A 19,136-nucleotide genomic window follows, 5' to 3' on the forward strand; every position below is an offset into this window, starting at 1 on the left:
CCGCTCAGCAGGAAGCCTGCTTTTCCCTCTCCCACACCCCCTGCTTGTGTTCCCTCTCTTGCTGTATCTCTGTCAAATAAATAAATAAAATCTTTTTTAAAAAAGTATGAACTTTGAGCATCATATTTATTTTTAGTCAAGACTTAACGAGTTCATAATTCTTTTATACAAGGATGCAAATTAAACTGCTTAGCAAAAGAGGGGGGAGAAAATACCCACTGTAGCACTCATGCTACTTTGATTCCTTTTCCTTCTAAGTAGGCTATCAATTCCATACTGACTCTTTGGTCCTGGCTCTGGGATAGCTTTCCTGCCCACCCAGCACCCCTCCTGCAGAGCTCCTCATCTTACCACTGTGGGGCAGCTATGTCTGCCACAGCCCCTTTCTGGCCAGGGCGGTCACCTCTTCCCATGTCTCACAAGGATGCAAACTTACTCATTCCTTATTGATTCAGCTCTGCATCTTGGTCCTCAGTTCAGTTTCAGGTACAGAGCAGGCACTAAATAAATGTGTGAGGAAGGGAGATAAGACTAGAAGAAGGAAAAGGAAGAAGGCATCATACAGAAACGTACGTTGAGTCTCTAACTGTTAAATGCCATGGCGGATGTGGCGTATTATTAAATGATACCCTATATTTTTCACCTCAATAATTTATTCCAAAATAAGAGGTTTTAATAGAACTTTAAATGTACTGAATTAAACATGTATCATATTCTAAATTCCCATAAGAAAGCAATTCAATGTCACTTAAGAAGTACAATAAGGCCTCTTATATTTGGATTCACCATGACCACGTCTAAGAAATCTAGAGAGAACCTGGATGGGAGAAGTCCCAGAGCAGTGGATCCCAAAGTGTGGTCCCTGACCAGCAGCCGTAGCACCACATGGGAACAGGTTAGAATGCAAATTCACAGGCCCCACCTGAACTGTGCAGAACAGAATCTCTGGGATCAGGGTCCAGTGATTCTGATGCTCACTAAAGCCTGAGTATCACTGAGTTAGAAATACTGGGCAACGTGTGGGAACAGAGACTCCACTACTTAGCCAGATTGACCTGGGGCTCCCCAACCCATAGCCAAATCCTAGCAGCTAAGGCCTTAGTCTAATTGAAAAGGGAGGATGCCCCCGCATCATACTGCTGTACCGTCTCCACTGAACTCATAAAGGAACCCGACAATATCAGAGAACGGGCTTCAGACAGACAAAGCTTTAAGTGAGATGGCTGCTATAAGAACTTCACAGATACCGTCAGCTAATTCTTAAAGGTCTGTTTATATCAGAGTGCATGATTCATTTTGTAATTCATCATCAATATTAGGAAGTAAAGCTGCAAGACAGAGCATGACAGGAGTAAGATTTTTCTTTCCACTAATGTCACAATGCAAACGCCTGTACGAAGACACAGAAAAGCCAGAGTAAAAGTATATTTCAGGTGCCTAAGCAGGTCTACAAAGTTACAAATTGTGAATCACAAAGGGCTCTTAATTGTAATCTTGGAATAGTAGTCTCAGAGTGTCCGGTGGCTGCACATCATACAGCTAGATGAGAGACCGATTCGATCCAGCAGCAGGAGAGGAGTGACCGTGGATAAGGTAGCAGTCGGGAGCCTAAGCTGGTAAAAAGCCAGTTTGTGGCCTCAAAAGCCAGGAAACCAAAAAGGGTCACTGCAATAATGGGAAGTCTGGAGCAGGGAAGAGACTTGGACTCATGCAGGTCAAATCAGGAGCAGATCTTCTCAGAGACAAGGAGTTATTGAGCCAGATGCCAAAGTGGGTCAGGGCTAAGGAATAAAGGAATGTCTTCACTGGACCCACACTCAGTCCTGCTGGGTTTCATTCTTGCTTATTTGCATGTGAGTATTTCATCCCATGATACATTAATGGTGTTGCCAAAGAATTTTTCTAGTGCTGCTTCTAAAATTCTTCGAGGTTTCTCTCAAAGAAGATTCCTTAAGATGGCAAGAATGGTAATGGTTCCATTTTCTTCCTTGTCCAAACAGCTTACGTGGGTAGGTACAGTGTCTTTGACAACTGGCAAAGGAACTGCTTCAGCCACCAACATTATCAGCAACCACAAACAATTTTGGAAGCATGGCAATATGCCAGATCCTAACATTACAGGCAGAAAAAAGAAGTTGAACATATACATCAAAAGGCAAATAGGAAAGAAAGGTAGAAAATAATAAGAGTCAATATGAGTAATTCATACAATAAGTGGGACAGGGGAGTGTAAAGGACAGATTACTATGTGTTTCAATAAATGAAGGAAGTTTCACTGTGATCGAAGGTCTGATGTGAGTCTTGAAGGACAGGCAGGAGCTGGTCCATTGCAAAGACCTGGAGACCGAATTCACATTTTGTACCGGAGAGACTAGGTTTTCAGAAGAGAAGTTTTAAACTGAAGAGCAATAGGTCAATTTTAGGGAGGTACATGGACACCAGACTCTTAGAGCTTAAAATCTTCAGTTAAAGAACTTGAACTTCATGCTGTGGATAATAAGAAATTGCTGACAGTCACTGTTAATAGAAACTGACAGCTGCAAAGGAACATTAGTATGTCAACCACATGAAGAATGGTGTCTAAATCTTTCACTTTAACAAATGAGGGACCAGAGACTATTTGTGGGACCTTAGAAGCTGAGTATACAGGAACTGACAAAGGATCTACAAACAAAGGGTGGATGGATTCAGTAATCAAACAGAGAATCCAGGCAAGCATTAATTCATAGGAGGCAGCCAGAGACATGGTTACTGGATTTGCGACTGATGGTCTAACAAATGTAGACTTGGTCCAAGGTGGTGATGGCCCTGGGAACAGAAAGGACATCCTGTAGTTTGGTGACTCTGGAAAAGGATAAAGGGTAGATCTTAGCAGTTTATGAAGGGTGCAGGAAAAGGAATCGATTGGTGATTCTTTCAAGCCCTCATGCATTAAGGGAGGAAAAGTGAGTGGTGTGACTATAAGACACAGGGGAATCCAGAGAAAGACAGGCTTTGGGGTTAAAGATGAGTACCTCAGTGGATGAGCCTGTGGTAAAGGGTTCTCCAATTCTATGTGATCTAAGACAAGACAGAAAATATGGCCATTGGAGCCACCCAATGAGAGCCCGTATGAGAAAATGCTGCATCCATAGAAGGAATAGAGGGAGCCAAGGGCACAAAAACTCATGCAATATGGAAGAGGTTGAAACAACGGTAAAGGTTAATTTGTTCTCCAAACACCACACTGTAGCGCGGTTAGGTGTCAAGGTGTGACATCTCGAGGACTGATACCTACGGTTGGGAAGGGGACACCACATAGAGTAAAGGTGACAATGGGGCATCACCCAATGGAAGTGAACCTGGCCTTGCAGCTTCTCCCCACACTCTGTTTATCACCTGGGTTCCGAGTGGTGTTTTCCCCCAAGGACTGGGAAGCAACCTGAGGGCTGATATTCTCTGATTACTTCAAAAAAGAGGAGTTTCCATTTTCTGTGTTCGCATTTTAAAAAATCATCTGAGGAGGTATTTATTTCGTTTCTATGATATTTACTTCTTACTGTGCAGAGATATTAGTTTGGCAGCTGAAGTATTTTTCCTGAACAGAAGCAAATGTCAAGTCTGGCTCAGTCAACAGGCACAGCCAAAGGGTTTGCCTTGAATTTCATACCACGAGTAAATCCTGCAAATTTCCGGGAGGAGAGAGAAGTCAGAATGGTCCTGGTTATAGTCTGAGCTTGTCTGGACCAGGAAGTTGAAAGCTTAGAATTATAAGGACAGAAGGCACAGAAGTGTGTTTTCTCTAATATTACGTAAAAAGTTAAATAATGATAAAATCTTGATAGAAAAGGCCTTTTATTGATTCCATATTCATGAGCAGGCCGCTGTTGCAATATCAAGCTATAAAATTATACAATACTTTAAGTCCCTTAGTACCAAAGTATAAGCACACACTCTTGCCAACTGGCTATATTCACTTTTCTGAAGTGGAATAAAAAAGAATATAGTTTTATGAAAATCCTGCTGCTACTACGAAACAGAAACTATCCTCTAACTGCTAACTCAAGGTTCTTGAGAACATAGAACAAAGTCTGGCAGATAGCAGGCAGCTTCCCAAGAAAGGTTTGAGGACTGGCTAAACGAGTAGCATAGGAAGGAAGGAAGGAAGCACTTCTCCTGCTCTTGTGACGAAACTGTAACTGGGTCTGTTAAATCGAATTTATTAAGGCTTTTCATGGATCAAAATTTATTCTCTATTTAGAGATTCTGAAATGCCTTTTACCATTACCCTTTGATACACACGCACACGCACATTATAAGCTACTGTTCTATCTCTCCATTTCTGTAGAAAGTGTGATAGGGTGTTATTAAAAAGGCAGAAACTACGATGTGGAGGAAATATAATTGTGAGGGGTCAATAAAATCAGAAGGCACCAAACAGTCCTGTATGTTATTGGGTTTAAGTTTTGAGTGAAGGGCCACAAAATACCATTTGCTCATTGATGTCTATTCATCATGGAGCATCTTTGCTTCCGTCCTAGCCCCACACCCTTTATGCTGACTCAGCACATCTCCCTAAAGACTGACAATCTCACGGTGTTATTTGTACTTAAGTTTTCCTCATAAAACAACAAAAATATTTGAGATATAATCCCTTTTTCAAATTTCTCTATTGGAACCCCAAATTTCACTTCCCAGCCTATTCAGACTTTTCTTTTTTCCTATTCTGTGACCTTTTACTCTTTTTATCCTCTTATTTAATTCTTTATTTCTATCATCTTCAATTCACTTGATTTATCACAATAGCCTAAGAGAGTAAAGCATTTTGGGTGCTGTCATAAGTATTTGCCTGGTTAAAAGCAAAACAAACAAACAACCAAAAAAATTAAAAAGCAAAAGAACAAAAAAACACCAGAGTCAAACTTACATTCTCATTTTATTCATAATTTTCTTGAGGCTTTTTTTTCTGAATGCCTTATCATCTCTCTTATCTCTCTACATTGCCATTTGCTTACGGATCTAGTAAACATACAAGATATTATACAAATCAGAATCAAGTGACACAATATTTGTGCTTTTAGTGAAGTTGGAGTAATAGAAACCAGATTTACTCTCCACCTGAAACAACCAAAAAAGGGGGGGGGGCAGCAATTTAAATGAAACAACAGTTTGTAAGATATTGGAGGTCAGGCAACAAAGAAATGTGATGTACAAGAGAGGGGAAACAGAAGATGATTCTGGTAAATGCCCAGCTTACTGCATTGAGAGAATTCTCAGGCCATGATGCAGGGAAGAAATCCACATGAAATCTACCAGGCTCCCTAGGTTCAGGAGAAGGAGCAGAGAGTCTAGGGAGACCAAAGAGGCTAGAATTGACAGGACAAAATAATAGAAAGTTAAACTGCACAAAGAGAAAACTCCAAAGATCTTCTTAGGGTTGCCTTTGAGGGATTCAGCTTAGTACTGACTCAGTGCAAGTGTGTGAGGAAACTATCTGAGGCCAAGGAAAGAACTATCTGAAAAAATCAAAGGTAAGAGTTCTGGGCATTCAAACAGGAACAGGATTATTACCTGTTCCCTCCCACTCGGCTAGAAAACAAGATTTAGGGGCCATTGTGTAGAACCTGCATTAAGTGTCTTGCCTCAATAGCAGGAACTAATTAGCCCTAGACTGAGCCCTGCTCCAGTCCCAACTAACAAATCTTGAAGGAAAGACTTTAATGGATCAAACCATTGTCAAGTGAATTAATTGTACCTCAGAACAAATCTCAAGAAGATTTATAGAAATTCAAATACATTCAATACCTAACAATATTCACAATGTCTGCCATCAACCAAAGATAAACAGACCTGCAAATAAGCAGGGGAAAAAATGACTATAATGAAAAGATATAAGTCAGTCAACTGAAACTGACCCAGAACTAATACAAATGATGGGCTAGCAAGCAAGGCTATCAAAGCAGTTACTAAAACTGTATTTCAAGTATTAAAAAGTTAAGTAGAAACATGTAAGTTCTTCTTTAAAAATCCCAAATTGAACTTCTAGAGTTGAAAATCACAGTATATGAAATTAAAAATTCACTGAGTAGTTTTGATGGAATACTAAATATTGCAAAACAGAAGAGTAGTGTACACACACACACACACACACACACACACAAAACATGGGAAACTATCCAAAATAAAACACAGATAGAAAAGAAAAATAAGTACAGAGTAATCTAACTGTGGGAAAATTTCAAGTTCTGTAATATACATGTGATTTGAGTTCCCAGAAGAGCAGCAGGAAGAGAAAAAAAAAAATTTGAATATTTGACCATTCAATGGTCGGGTTTTTCTAGATTTGTTGAAAACTGTACACCAAATGATCCAAAGAATCTCAGTAATATAAAGTAAGTCTGAACAAATTAAAAGGACACCAATAATACAAAATATGTTCTCAGGGCACCTGGTGGCTCAGTAGGTTAAGAAGCTGACTCTTGATTTTTGCTCAGGTCACAATCTCAGGACCGTGAGATCGAGCCCTATGTCAGGCTCTGGGTTCAGCACAGAGTCTGCCTCTCTCCTTCTCTCACTCTCCCTACCCCTCTCCTGCCTCCTCTCTCAAATAAGTAAACAAATAACTCTTTTTAAAAATATGTTCTCTAACCACAGTCAAATTGAATTAATCAGTAACAGAAAGATCTATAGAAAGTCCCCAAATAGGTGGAAACTAAATAACGTACTTTTAAATAACTCATCAGTTGAAGACAAAATAAAAAGGAAAACTGGAAAGTATTTTGAACTAAATTAAAATGACAAAAATATACCAAAATTTGCAAGATGCCACTAAGTAGTACTTATGAGTAATTTTTTAGCCCTACCCACCTATATTAGAAATGAAGAAAGATCTCAAGTCAATGACCTCTGCTTCCACTTTAAGAAACTTAAGAAGGAAAACCATATTAAATATAAAGTAAGCAGAAGAAATAATATCAGAATAGGAATCAGTGAAATAGAAAATAGAAAAATAGAGAAAATCAATGAAACCAAATGCTGGTCCTATAAGAAGATCAATAAAATTGATAAATCTCTACCATACCAGAAAAAAGGACACAAGACAAAATTTGATAAAACTGATAAATCTCTACCATACCAGAAAAAAGGACATAAGATAAAATTTGCTAATATCAAGAATGAGAGAGGTGGCAATATCTATAGATTCAGCAGGTATTTAAAAGATAATAAAGGAATACAAACACAGTTTTAGATCAATAATTTTGCCAATGGAGATAAAACGGACATATTACTTCAAAGACACAAACTGCCAAAGCTCACTCAGAAAACTACAGATCACTTCAGTAGGTCCATACTATTAAAGTTACTGAATTTGTATTTTTAAATTCCCCCCCACGATAAAACCCCAAACTCAAATGCTTTCATAAAAGATTATATTCCACCATCTATTTAAGAAATCCCTGAATATTGAAATTATGTCACCAAAAGCATGATTCATAAAAGAATGGATTTGTAAATTGGAATTTGTCAAAATTAAACAGGTTTGTTTTCTTAGAGACACAGTTAAGAGAATGAAAAAGACAAGCCACAAATGCAGAGAAGTATTTACAAACTATTTATCAGATAAAGGTTTGTATCCCAAAGTATGTAAAGAAGTGATTTATTGTATATTGGTTAATTGAATTTAAATGAAGAAAAAATAAATTAAAAAATATGTAAAGAACTCCCAAAATTCTAAAATGAGAAAACAAATAAACAATAAGGGCAAAAGATTTAAGCAGACATTTCATCAGAGAAGATATTCAAGTGGCAAAGAAACACATAAAGAGATATTCAACACTATTAGTCACTGGGGAAATGCAAATTAAAACAGCAATGAGATACTACTACACTCCTTTAATAGTGGTTAACAAAACAATAATTTAAAAAAAAATCCAAATCAAGTGTCATCAAGAATGGGGAGGGACTGAGGATCTCATGCGCTGCTGGTAAGAATGTGTAGCACTAAAACCACTCTGAAAATACCTTGACCATCTCTTAAGTTAAATGTACATCCACTGTATGATTCAGCCATTCAATCTGGTGATATTTGCCCAAAAGAATGGAAAGTGTATGTCTAAAAAATGACTTGTACATGAAGGTTCATCCGTTTTACTTGTAATGGCCAGAAAACCTGGCAACAACCCAAACACATATCAAAAAGTGGCTGGATGGGGTGCCTGGGTGGCTCAGTGGGTTAAGCCACTGCCTTCAGCTCAGGTCATGATTTCAGGGTCCTGGGATTGAGTCCCGCATCGGGCTCTCTGCTCAGCAGAGGGCCTGCTTCCCTTCCTCTCTCTCTGCCTGCCTCTCTGCCTACTTGTGATCTCTCTCTGTCAAATAAATAAATAAAATCTTAAAAAAAAAAAAAGTGGCCGGATGAACAAACTGGCCTGTCCATATGATGGACCACTCAGCAGAACAGGCATGAACTACTGATACACACCTCACATGAATGAACCTCAAAATAGCTATTGAGTGACAGAAGTCAGTCAGAAGCATACCCACCACATGGTTTCATTTATTCTATATTCCAGGAAATGTAAATGAAAGTATAGCGACAGAAAGCAGATCAGCTGTTTTGGGGGATGGGGAGAAGCAGTGTGAGGATAACAAAGGGGTATGTGGAAACTTATAGGGATAATGCATATGTTTATTATCTTGGTCATGGTGATGGTTTCATAGATGTGCATACATGTTACTTCAACTTGAATACTTTAAATGTGTGTGGTTATTTTTTGGTCAATTATACTACAATAAAGCTGTTTTTTTAAATGTCCACTATATTTAAATTAAAAGAGCAATCTGGTGACAGATGAAGCTCTGGGCTATGATCAACCTCATGCCAAGGATCAAGAAGAGGAAATAAAATTATCTCTAGAAAAATCTTGTTGCCTGAAGTATAGCTTATCCAACTGTGTATGAGGGGAAGGCTGCCCTGCACATAAGGACTATCAGAAATGGCAAATTTTCATTGATCGGTATTTAAAATTGCAATCTGACTAAAATAATCTCCTCTCTGCATGTTCCTTACAAGTTCTCCACCATTGACCAGTCCGTGGTTGAGAAAATGTCATCTCTCCTCTCTCTTTGACTCTCTGGGCCTGATCTTAAGTAAAATGTGGCAGGCAAGGTGGGAGCCACAGATATGCCATCTCCCCAGAATAAGTCACAAGTTTTAATCTGCATAGTCAACTGAATTTTTGCTTGGAAAACACATCTAAATGGGAAAGTTCCCAACTGTTCCACATCAGCAAGTGTAATTTAGCAAGGCCACAATCTGTCTAAAAATCTGTTAAGTGCATAGGCTAGAGTCTCTGCCAGTTCCAGCATCCATTTTTTAAAAACACAATGAAATACTGAAGGACTGCACTCTGAAATTCCTCTGAATTGTAACACACTATATGTTCATATTCCTTTGCTTGATTTAAGCCATATTTCTTGGTTATTCAAATAATAAAAATTGAAACATGATATACAATGACCTCCAAGAACTAAATAGCCAAGAATTTAGTGATGTTGGAAGAGTGCTCTCAGTTACCTGAAGCGTTAGAGCATTTCCTTGGTTTAGCAGTGTTGTGAGTCTGCTGAGAACTCTCGTATACACAAAGGGCCAGGGACAGATGACATTTCACCTGACACCCAGACAGTCCTCCAACCTCGTGTCCACCTATAGTAGGCATGGACACTGATAGAAACCCACAGATAATGTGCCCAGGAATCTCAGGAATTCAAAAATAAATGATAACTAAATAAACAAATAAAGACCCACTTTGAGATGCATTGGCTTAAATATAGAAAGAAGAAAAATGATACTCTTGTAAAACACTGTAATAAAATGTGCTCGTCACATTCGGAGGTACCCGGTGGCATACTGGCAAATGTCTCTTAACGGCTGCGAAAACAAGGGAGTGTGCCCCTGGTTTGTGACATTTGCCAGTTGTTACGGTGTAACTACTCCCACCATGGCTGATTTCAAGCGGATTTCACTGAATGCAAAGTTGGGAAGAGACACAAACGAACCGAATCTCCTGAGCTTGAGCATGAGCTGGTACAAATGCCCAGTTGCAAAGGTATTATGCACCCCGACAGCTAACTTCCATCTTACAAGAGAAGTAAACTCCTTTTCTAAGACAGACTTTTGTGTTTTATTCTTTGGGGAAAAATTTTCCATACTGGAGCTATCTTTTAACCTGGGACGGTATATTTCCTTCAGGGGGAAAAAAAAAATCTTTATAATATAGAAGACCTCATCCATCATAGAATATTTGCAACTTCTTAATACTGAGAAATGCAACAAATCTGCTTTTTCTTTGAACAGGAACCTTTACGTGTTCAAACTTATTTAAAATTAAATGCTTATTGTGGGTCCCCAAAAAAGTGAAAAGAAAATGAAACAAACAAAGACAGGACATTTTAATACCAATTTTAAACAAAAATTAACCCAAGGCAACTTGTTAGTAGAGGGGAAGGATGATTAGGATCTAGTCAAGTGTAGCTCCCACCACAGAACGCACACGCCCCAGCTTGAAGCTGAGGTGTGGGTGTATGTTTGTATCTTGGTTTCAGGGAAGTAACATTTTGCGATAATAGGAATTTAGAAGGAGAAATCAAAAGCCACTTTTTGTGGTGTTTTCCACAAAGAGAGACTTTCTTCAAGGTTTCACATTATACGGAAACTAATGGAAGGAAATAAACTTATCCAACTGGAAGCTCAACAGAAGGGGGGAAAACCTGGGAAACGACAGCTCCAGCATTTCAACACAAGTGTCGCAAAGAAATAATAAAAGGAGTAACAAAAGAGCAGACATATACCCAAGTTCTGAGTCTGACTGCAGCTGGAGCACTGAGGGGTCTGTGTCCCACTGCAGGGTCCTAATCGTGCAGCACAAAGGAAAAAGAACACAGAGAATTAACAAAAGGGGAGGAAAACAAACCAAACCAAACCATGTCATTCATCAAGGCAATGGCATATACAGTACATACATAGAACATCTCCCCACTCCCTCCGCCCCTCCATCCCCAGGTGCAAGGATGACCCCATGAATATCAAGTGACAAAAGAAAGCGAGGAATTGTCCTTCCCTTTGAATGTTTGGTACTGGAAGCTGTGAGTGTTTTCACGGAGGGAAGCCCAAAGCTAACTACTCAAACTCTACATACCTCCTCACCCTTTGTTGTTGTTGTTGTTGTTTTGTTCTGTTTTCTACTCAAGCTGGACTGATTTGAGCATGCAAACTGGTTCATGTTTCTCGGACACCCCAGAGCCCATCCACACCTGGGAGCACCAATCATCTCCCATGGGGTGAAAAGAACCAAAGGCAAGGCGGCAAACGGGTGAGAGCCAGAGCGTCTGGGGGAGACGGTCAGGCCAGGTGGAGCCTGCCGTCAGGTTCCTCTGCTCAACTTCTGGCTTCTTCAGGTCCGTTACTGCAAGAACAATGCACTGGATTTTGAGGCTCGTGGGTATTTTGGTGTTTTTTTTTTTAATTTATATATTACACTGAGATGATCACTGATAATAACATTTGTCTCAAGATGCCGGGGGTCGTTTACATCGTTTAAATATTTCACAAAAGACAACACAGAGTCTCACCAGTTAGCAAGGCATTCAGTTTTCCATGCTTTTCTCCTTCAAAATAAAGGGGGATAAAGCAGCTCTTCTAGAAACCGAGTGCATGCAGGAAACCGTCCCGAATCCCGTGCCCTCCGCTTCATCTCAGCAAGGCCCACGGACCAGGATCCCTAGCCGCTCCTGGAGCTTGTCGGAAGCGCGGGCTACAGGCTCACCGCAGACTCGCTGACTGCACACGGTGGTTCAGTAAAGTCCCGGGCCATCTGCGGGCACCCTGAAGTTTGAGAAGCCCTCCTCGTCTTCCTCGTCTGTGAAGACTTACCGTGGCTTATGAGACAATTCAATTTTAGGCTGACCTGGCCTGTGGCCATCTTCCAAACTTACATTGAACCACGGCTCTCCTTCTTCCCTGTGTCCTATTGGATGTCCTAGCCCCCTAAGGGTGTCTGTGTGTCTTCCCTCAAATGCCGTCTGCTCAGAGAGGCTTTCCTCCCCTCACTATTCTGTAGCACTTACTTCATCCCCTCCTCTTACAGCCCTTTCCTTTCTTCATAACACCTATGTTTTTTTGTATTATACATCCATTTATGTACTACTGTTTGCTGTTTGATCCAGATTTGAGCCTCATAATGGGGGGAGGATCCCTAGATTACAAAGATGCACCTAGAAAAGTACCCAGCACCCACACTTACATAACACAACGCATGGATGAATGGATGGATAGATAGATGGTCTTTCTCTGATTTCCTATGAGGATAATACACAATTATACCTACAAAACTCCAAGCAACTATTTGAACAGAAGCTTTTTGGGATGCCTGGGTGGCTCAGCTGGTTAAGGGTCTGTCTTCGGTTCAGGTCAAGATCCTAGGGTTCTAGGATCAAGTCTTGCATCCGGCTCCCTGCTCAGTGGGGAGCCTGCTTCTCCCTCTGCCTGCCATTCCCCCTGCTTGTGCCTGTGCCTTCTCTCTTTTGACCAAAAAAATAAAACAAAACAAAATGAAATAAAATAAAATAAAAATCTCAAATAAAACCAACAACAACAAAAGTAGCTTTATTTCTTACTACCACGTTCACCCCATAACTACTATTGAGATTTCTCTGAGTCAAACCCTACGTGTGTGACAGATGCCATTTAAGTTCCTCTTCCTGAGGCAGCAGAATGCAGGTCACAGCTGCCCTTACCAGCTCCGGCTGTGCTCCTGTCCTCTTAGGAACATTCTGAAACCTGACAACTCGAGGCCAGAGAGAACACTAACCTGCCGCTACTCCTTAGACCCGAGCTTCTCAAATCTCAGTGCACACACACGTACTTGGGAACACCGTTTGAGCATACAGATTCTGGTTTAGTAGGTCTGTGACATTTCTCAGAGGCTCCAGGGATTATAGATGTTGCAAGTCTGCGGACCACACTTGGAGTAGCAAGGTCTTGACTTAGATCAGTGGTTCTCAAACTCTGACAGGGTTCAGAATGATGTGGAGGGCTTATGCTAAAATACGGAACGCTGATCTCCAACCCCAGAAATTCCGATTCAGTATGGCAAGAGTGCATTTGTACTCTAACCAGTTTCCAGGTGAGGCTTATAGCTGATCCTGGAGCCACATCTGCAGAATGACTGGGCCAGGCTAGTGCTTTCCTTAGTCAGCAGGAGACAGCGTCACTGATCCTCAAATATGTCAGCCTCTAAACCCGTGATTAACTCAAGCCTGGCCTAAGGCCCAGGCCCCTTTCCAACCAATTACATCAGAATGTGCAGAGCGAAACCCAAGCATCTGTATTTCGGAAAATTCTCCAGGTGATTCTAAATATGCAGCCAAGGGTGAGGACCCCTGCTCCCGACTCTTTCTCTGCTCAAAAAAAGCAAGGCCTTCCAGGTTCTGGGCACAGATTCCTTCCCCTTGTTGGCGAATGTAATGGTTATAAATAGTGGAAGTAACAGACTCCATTACAGTGATTCACAGCGGCTGTTCACACGTCCCTGGGGATCAGACCTTTCATCTTTAAGGGCATTTCTTTGGCCACAGACAGAGCAGCAGCCTCTGGCTCCAGCCGGCTGTGAGGAACATTCCTCTATAAGGGGTGGGGTCAGCTACTTTGCCCTCAATTTGCCTGGAGGTTTCGGATGGGATGACCTTGTTTGACCTTTTCCACTTCTGCCAGGCAGGTGAAGAATGCAGCCGCTCCCAGGTGGTCTGGTTGTCCTGTTACTTATTGGACAGCTCATCTGAACTCACTGTATGCTTAAGAAGTAAAAATGATGATTCCATCAGAATCACTCACTTAAGGAGTCAACAGATCAGCAGTCCAAGGTTGGCACTGATTCAGGCAGAGCAACCAAGGTGGTCTCTGTAACCGACCCACCGCAGTCCTGCCCCGCCAGTCACACATGTATTATTCGGTGAAAGAAAGAGTCATCATTAGCAATGAGCAGCGAGGTAAGGTGTCAAGCCAATGATGCAATCAAGTATGCTAGTTTTATCGTCTTCTCATTTTTCCCATTGTTATCTGTGGGGTGGTCAGGCTTGTACAGAACGTACTTTCCCTTAGAAAAAGCACTTAAAGCCAATACATCAAATGGGCAAATGTTATTTCTGTCTCCAAGGGTCACCTAGAAATGTGTATTGAATGTTTGCTGAATTCCTTCTGTGCAAGCTCGCAGAGACACTTCTCTATGGGTGGCAGGACCTTGGACAGGGCCCCACCGGGAGAGGAAGGTATTTGGGCTCGGCTCCACTGTGTGTCCTGAGGAAGGTCTCTGACCTCGGCAAAAGGAGGAGGCAGCCCAGAGACCCTTTAAAGCTTTTTTTCTGATATTTGAAAACATCAGATGATGATTAAACTGCCTTTCAGTTCTTTCTTCTCCAATTCGTATACTTTTATAACCAATCGACATACACCTTAACTTCCCAAACATCTTAGTATCAAGCTAGTGTATCACTGAAAATAAAATGATGGTTCCCCCTAAACCTTCTTGGGCAATTTGAAATCATGGCAGGTGGTTTTTTTTTTTTTTTTTAAATAAAAGAAGGAGTAAAATCATAAGTAAATAAACATAAGTGAACATAACATATTCCCACAAAATATTATCATATAGAAATCACCCTATTTACCATAGTAATCAGTTCTCATTTTCAGTCATTTCTGGAATGGACCAATCAGTGCATGCAGGGAGAGAATATTTTTGATAAGGGCATTCATTTACTTATTCAATAAATATCTATTAAAGACCTAATAGGTAAAATACTGTGATAGAGGATGAAAAGAATTCTAAGGAAACTACAACTCTTATGAAGAGATAAAAATATGTATAAATAATTTAGCAGAACACAGCAGAAAGTAAAACATACACAGGTGTGCTCTGGGAAAGCAGTACACCAAGTGGGCACTTAAGAATGTTACATTTTAGTGAAGTAATGAGACGTATGAATATTTATACGTAATGATATGGGGATAACCAATACAAAAAAAAGGAAATAGTTGTCATTACTTGCCCAGGGCCTGGCACAGTTTAAAGTTTCAATAAATGTTAGCTGAAAAAAAATAAATAAACAAATGCCATAAGAGCGATTAATAATAACCATAGCTATCATTTCCTTTCAATGAATGTGTACTCTGTGCCTGCCAGCCCGGCCCTGGACTGTACTTGGATCATCCCTGGAAGCCAGAGCAGGGAAAGCCCCTCCCTCTGAAAAGATCAGAGATTCCATGTGACCTGGTTTTGGAAGGCTGGGGTGAGGATCTGGACATAAACTCATTTTCATCCAGGCCTGGTTTGTTGGACTTCAGCCGCTGAGTTGGTTTCCTGGGTCTAATTAAGAGTCTGGTATGTTTTAGATGTCGACTTACCAACTTATCATGAAAACAGTAACTGCCAGGGAGAGCACTTATACACACCCGATAAAGCCTTCTGTCCTTGAAGGCCAGTTCCTGGGAAGCCCGAAGACCAGCTGGGTCTTTGGGATTGGAGAAAGTGCATGTGAATGTTTTACTCCGACAGCTTGTCCTTGCCCTACCGCCGAACATGTCCACCTCCTTCCACAGGACCAGACGTAGCCCCATATTATCAGTCTCCCCTACCCCTATCCCGTTACTGGGATGCCCAACTAAACACTTTCTGATTGACGTCATCTTCGTTTAAATACATCAGTTAGATTTTGTCTGCTGTTCCTACATGGAAAATCATCCTGGTGTTATTTGCTTATTTTTAAGTGCTGCATTTGTCTGTACTCATCAGTTTTAGGTTATTTCTTAGGTTAACTCTCTGACGATCTAAGGTACGATTTCTGATCTTGCACAGGGAAACTGCTGTTTGTACAGATCTTGGATAACCCAGTAATTCTCCATCTATTCTGGACTAAGGAGCCTTGTCTGGTCCCACAGCTGGACTGGTAGTTCTGGACGGTTCCTAGCCTTGTTTCAAAATACTAGCTACAGAAGCTTCCCACACCATGGAAAATACCAATTCACTAATGTGACCCTAAATATACCAGCCAATGTAGCCCTCAGCATCTCCTCTAGAAAGGCCTAACATGTAGTATTTAGTTTATAATTTGGGAGACAACATGGTTTTTGTTACTTTAAAAAAAAATAAACAAAACATCAAAATTCTTGAAGTTAGCATTGACCTAGTCAGAGACTAACCAAACTTTATATTTTAAACTTTCTACCAATTCATCACTAATTTCTTACAAAATTCTCCCTCCCTTGGTTCAGCTTTTTTGCTCAGTTTCACTTTATTAGACAGAAGTAAATATTCAAAACCAATCCAAAATAACAATAATCCCTGGCCATTTGTTCAGAGTATATATAACTTAGGAGTGGAACACATGAAGTCTGTGTTACTTATACCCTGCTCCCTGATGAGTGTTTAACTTCTCCCTCTTCATCTCTGACCAAGTAGTAAGTTGCTAGTTTCCATTCTTTCCATTTTTATTAAACCTCTGAGTAGAGAGCTTTGAAATTCTTGCCTGAAGAGTGTCTTTGCCTTGACCTTTTCTTTGGTTATAAGAAAGTGACGTTTGAAAAATATTTGGAAGGCAGGAGTTAAGAACTCTGTCATTTGTCACGCTAACACTCCACTCACATACACTGCTGGAGGCATTTAAAATCAGTATAGTTCTTTCGAAATTTGCAGTACACCAGTGGACAGCAAGAACCATTAACATAGAATTGTTCCTGGACTGGACTGGTTTTACTTCCAGAAACTCAACCTATGGAAACAAAGCATCACAAGCAATAATAATAACAAAAATGAAGGTGACGATGGTGATGAGGATGATGATATGATGGTGACAGCCTCTACGTCATTAAAGTCCATGGCCAGCTTTGGTATGACCCTATTCCTTCCATCCCCATAAAGCCACTCACTTCCCAATCAGGGTCACCCCTTCCCTCATCTCTACTCTAACCCAGGTCACTCCACAGCTGTCTCTCCATTTTCTGCCCAAAATAACCACAAAGTCCCTATCACCACTGGGTTCCAAGTCCACTTTTTCACATGCCTTTTGGACATACCCATCTGCACGCCAGAGCCATCTTACCCTTCTCGTCTCCTCCTTTGTTTCCTTTTCCACCCTGCAACCTTAGACTTTCAGGCCTTTACGTCAGACCAATCGTTGCCCACTAGTCCTTACACCTTGAAAGCATTATAAAAGTAGTGTCCCATGGGACGCCTGGGTGGCTCAGTTGGTTGGACGACTGCCTTCGGCTCAGGTCATGGTCCCGGAGTCCCGCATCGGGCTCCCAGCTCCATGGGGAGTCTGCTTCTCCCTCTGACCTTCTCCTCGCTCCTGCTCTCTCTGTCTCTCTCTCAAATAAATAAATAAAATCTTAAAAAAAAAAAAAGTAGTGTCCCAGACCTCACCTAGACCTGTGGTTAGGTACCTGTGTTTGTAATGAGTTACCCCATGAATTCAGTACACAGCCACTCGGTGTGGGAGCCAGGGATGGCAATTATCACAAAGGCCATCCTCCTCTCAGACTTAGCTCTTTTCCCACTGGCTCCTTCCATTCTGCCTCCCACACTCTCCCAGCCTTTCCCTCTGTGGACACTTTTGCCATCATCTGGAATGCTCTTTCTCCCAAATCCACTTGCCCAAAGTATATGCATTCATTAAGGTCCAGCTCAAATATCATGCTCTCAAGATATATTTGTCCTCAATAACCTCATTCAGAAATAACTTGTCTCTCTCTGGGACAGGAATATAGATATACTTGGGCCTCTTATTTTGCAGTTCTCTATGCTCATCTACAGTCCAAAACCTGGATGGAAGACCATATCTGAGGATGACCTACAGGAAGTAATGAGCACTGTCATAACGCCCAAGGACCTCAACATCAAGCCAACAGTGTGTTGCACCCAATCTGACTTTTTGCCCTGAGTCCAGGGACTGGATTTCTGCCTTGGTTTTGTGACAAAGTCTCTGCCTTATACCTCAGTCCTATAAACCACTGCTGGGAATTCCCCTTCAGCAACGTCCACCTTCGGACAACTGGGCCAGCAACTACGCTGCTCTTCCTCTGTCCTCATCCCTCTAACTCAACCTGCACCCAACACACCCAGTGTTCTGTAAGCTGTGCACCACACGCACATGTGCTCGCACATGCACAGACATGCAAATTAATAAATATTTATCGAGTACCAAATATGTGTCAAGACTCTATGTAGGGTAGTAATGAACCAGAACCACTTGTCCCAAGTGAATATACTACAAATTAATTACAGATGATTTGGGAATAATGGTTTATGACATTATTGCCCATCTCTCCAAGTACAAATATTTGAGAGCTGTAATTAGTTAGCAACATTTCCTTAGATGGCTTCAAATTAAATCTGTCAATTTGCTGGAAGCACGTTCTTTAGAAGTGAGAAGAATTCCTTATCTTTATATTCCTTGCAGGTCTAACATTTACTATATCTTTCACACAATAAATCCTCAACTATTTAGTGAGTGAGTGGATAAAAGAAGAAACAAAGGAATGTTCTTTACTTGCCACTTCTGCTGACGGGCGTGAAGGCTGAAGGATGGCAAGCTGATTCCTAAAGAAATAGTTTTTACTTTCATTTTACTAGAAAATGAAAGAATAAATCGGGGCATGTCTGGCCTCAAATCCTTTATCTCTCCCAAGTGGAGATTTGTGCGGAGACTAAAAAGAAGTCCAGCGATCTTTGCTACCAAATGAACTCAGCAACTTTATTTCATCCTCGAAGCAACTGCCCTGAAACGCAGCTCTTCCCATTCTTCCCTCTGAGGTGGGAGAGACAGCGCGAGGGCAGAACACCAAACTTCCCCGAATCCCAGGGTGTCTGAATGCTTTTTCCAGGAGGCTTCTCTGTCAAAGAAGTCAGTAGGCCCTAATCAGATACAGAAAATGGTCTGGGCCTGTGTGAGCAGAGTGCCAAATAGAAAGAAAGTCTTCAGTTGGGGTTACCCCCAAACACCTATGTTTCTAAGTGCTGTTTCCAAAGGTAATCCGCTGAATAATAAGAACATTTAAAAATCTGTCATATCACTCAATCTGTCACTGTCATTTACATGATGTCAGT

General features: G+C 41.0%; 1 protein-coding gene across 3 annotated transcripts in view; it reads right to left on the minus strand.

Annotated features, from left to right (window-relative positions):
* The window catches only part of DYNC1I1 (dynein cytoplasmic 1 intermediate chain 1), a 299,879-nt gene that overhangs the window by 231,689 nt on the left and 49,054 nt on the right, over positions 1 to 19,136 (minus strand). For 2 of the 3 annotated variants that reach the window (XM_032304874.1, XM_032304873.1), the window contains exon 5: positions 10,831 to 10,890. The exons of the other annotated variant lie outside the window; for it this stretch is intronic. In XM_032304874.1, coding sequence (XP_032160765.1) covers positions 10,831 to 10,890 — 60 coding nt within the window. The remainder of the gene's footprint in view (positions 1 to 10,830; positions 10,891 to 19,136) is intronic. 3 annotated transcript variants of the gene reach the window in all.

Source organism: Mustela erminea, chromosome 11 (assembly GCF_009829155.1).
Source record: "Mustela erminea isolate mMusErm1 chromosome 11, mMusErm1.Pri, whole genome shotgun sequence".
In the NCBI taxonomy this organism is placed as follows: domain Eukaryota; kingdom Metazoa; phylum Chordata; class Mammalia; order Carnivora; family Mustelidae; genus Mustela; species Mustela erminea.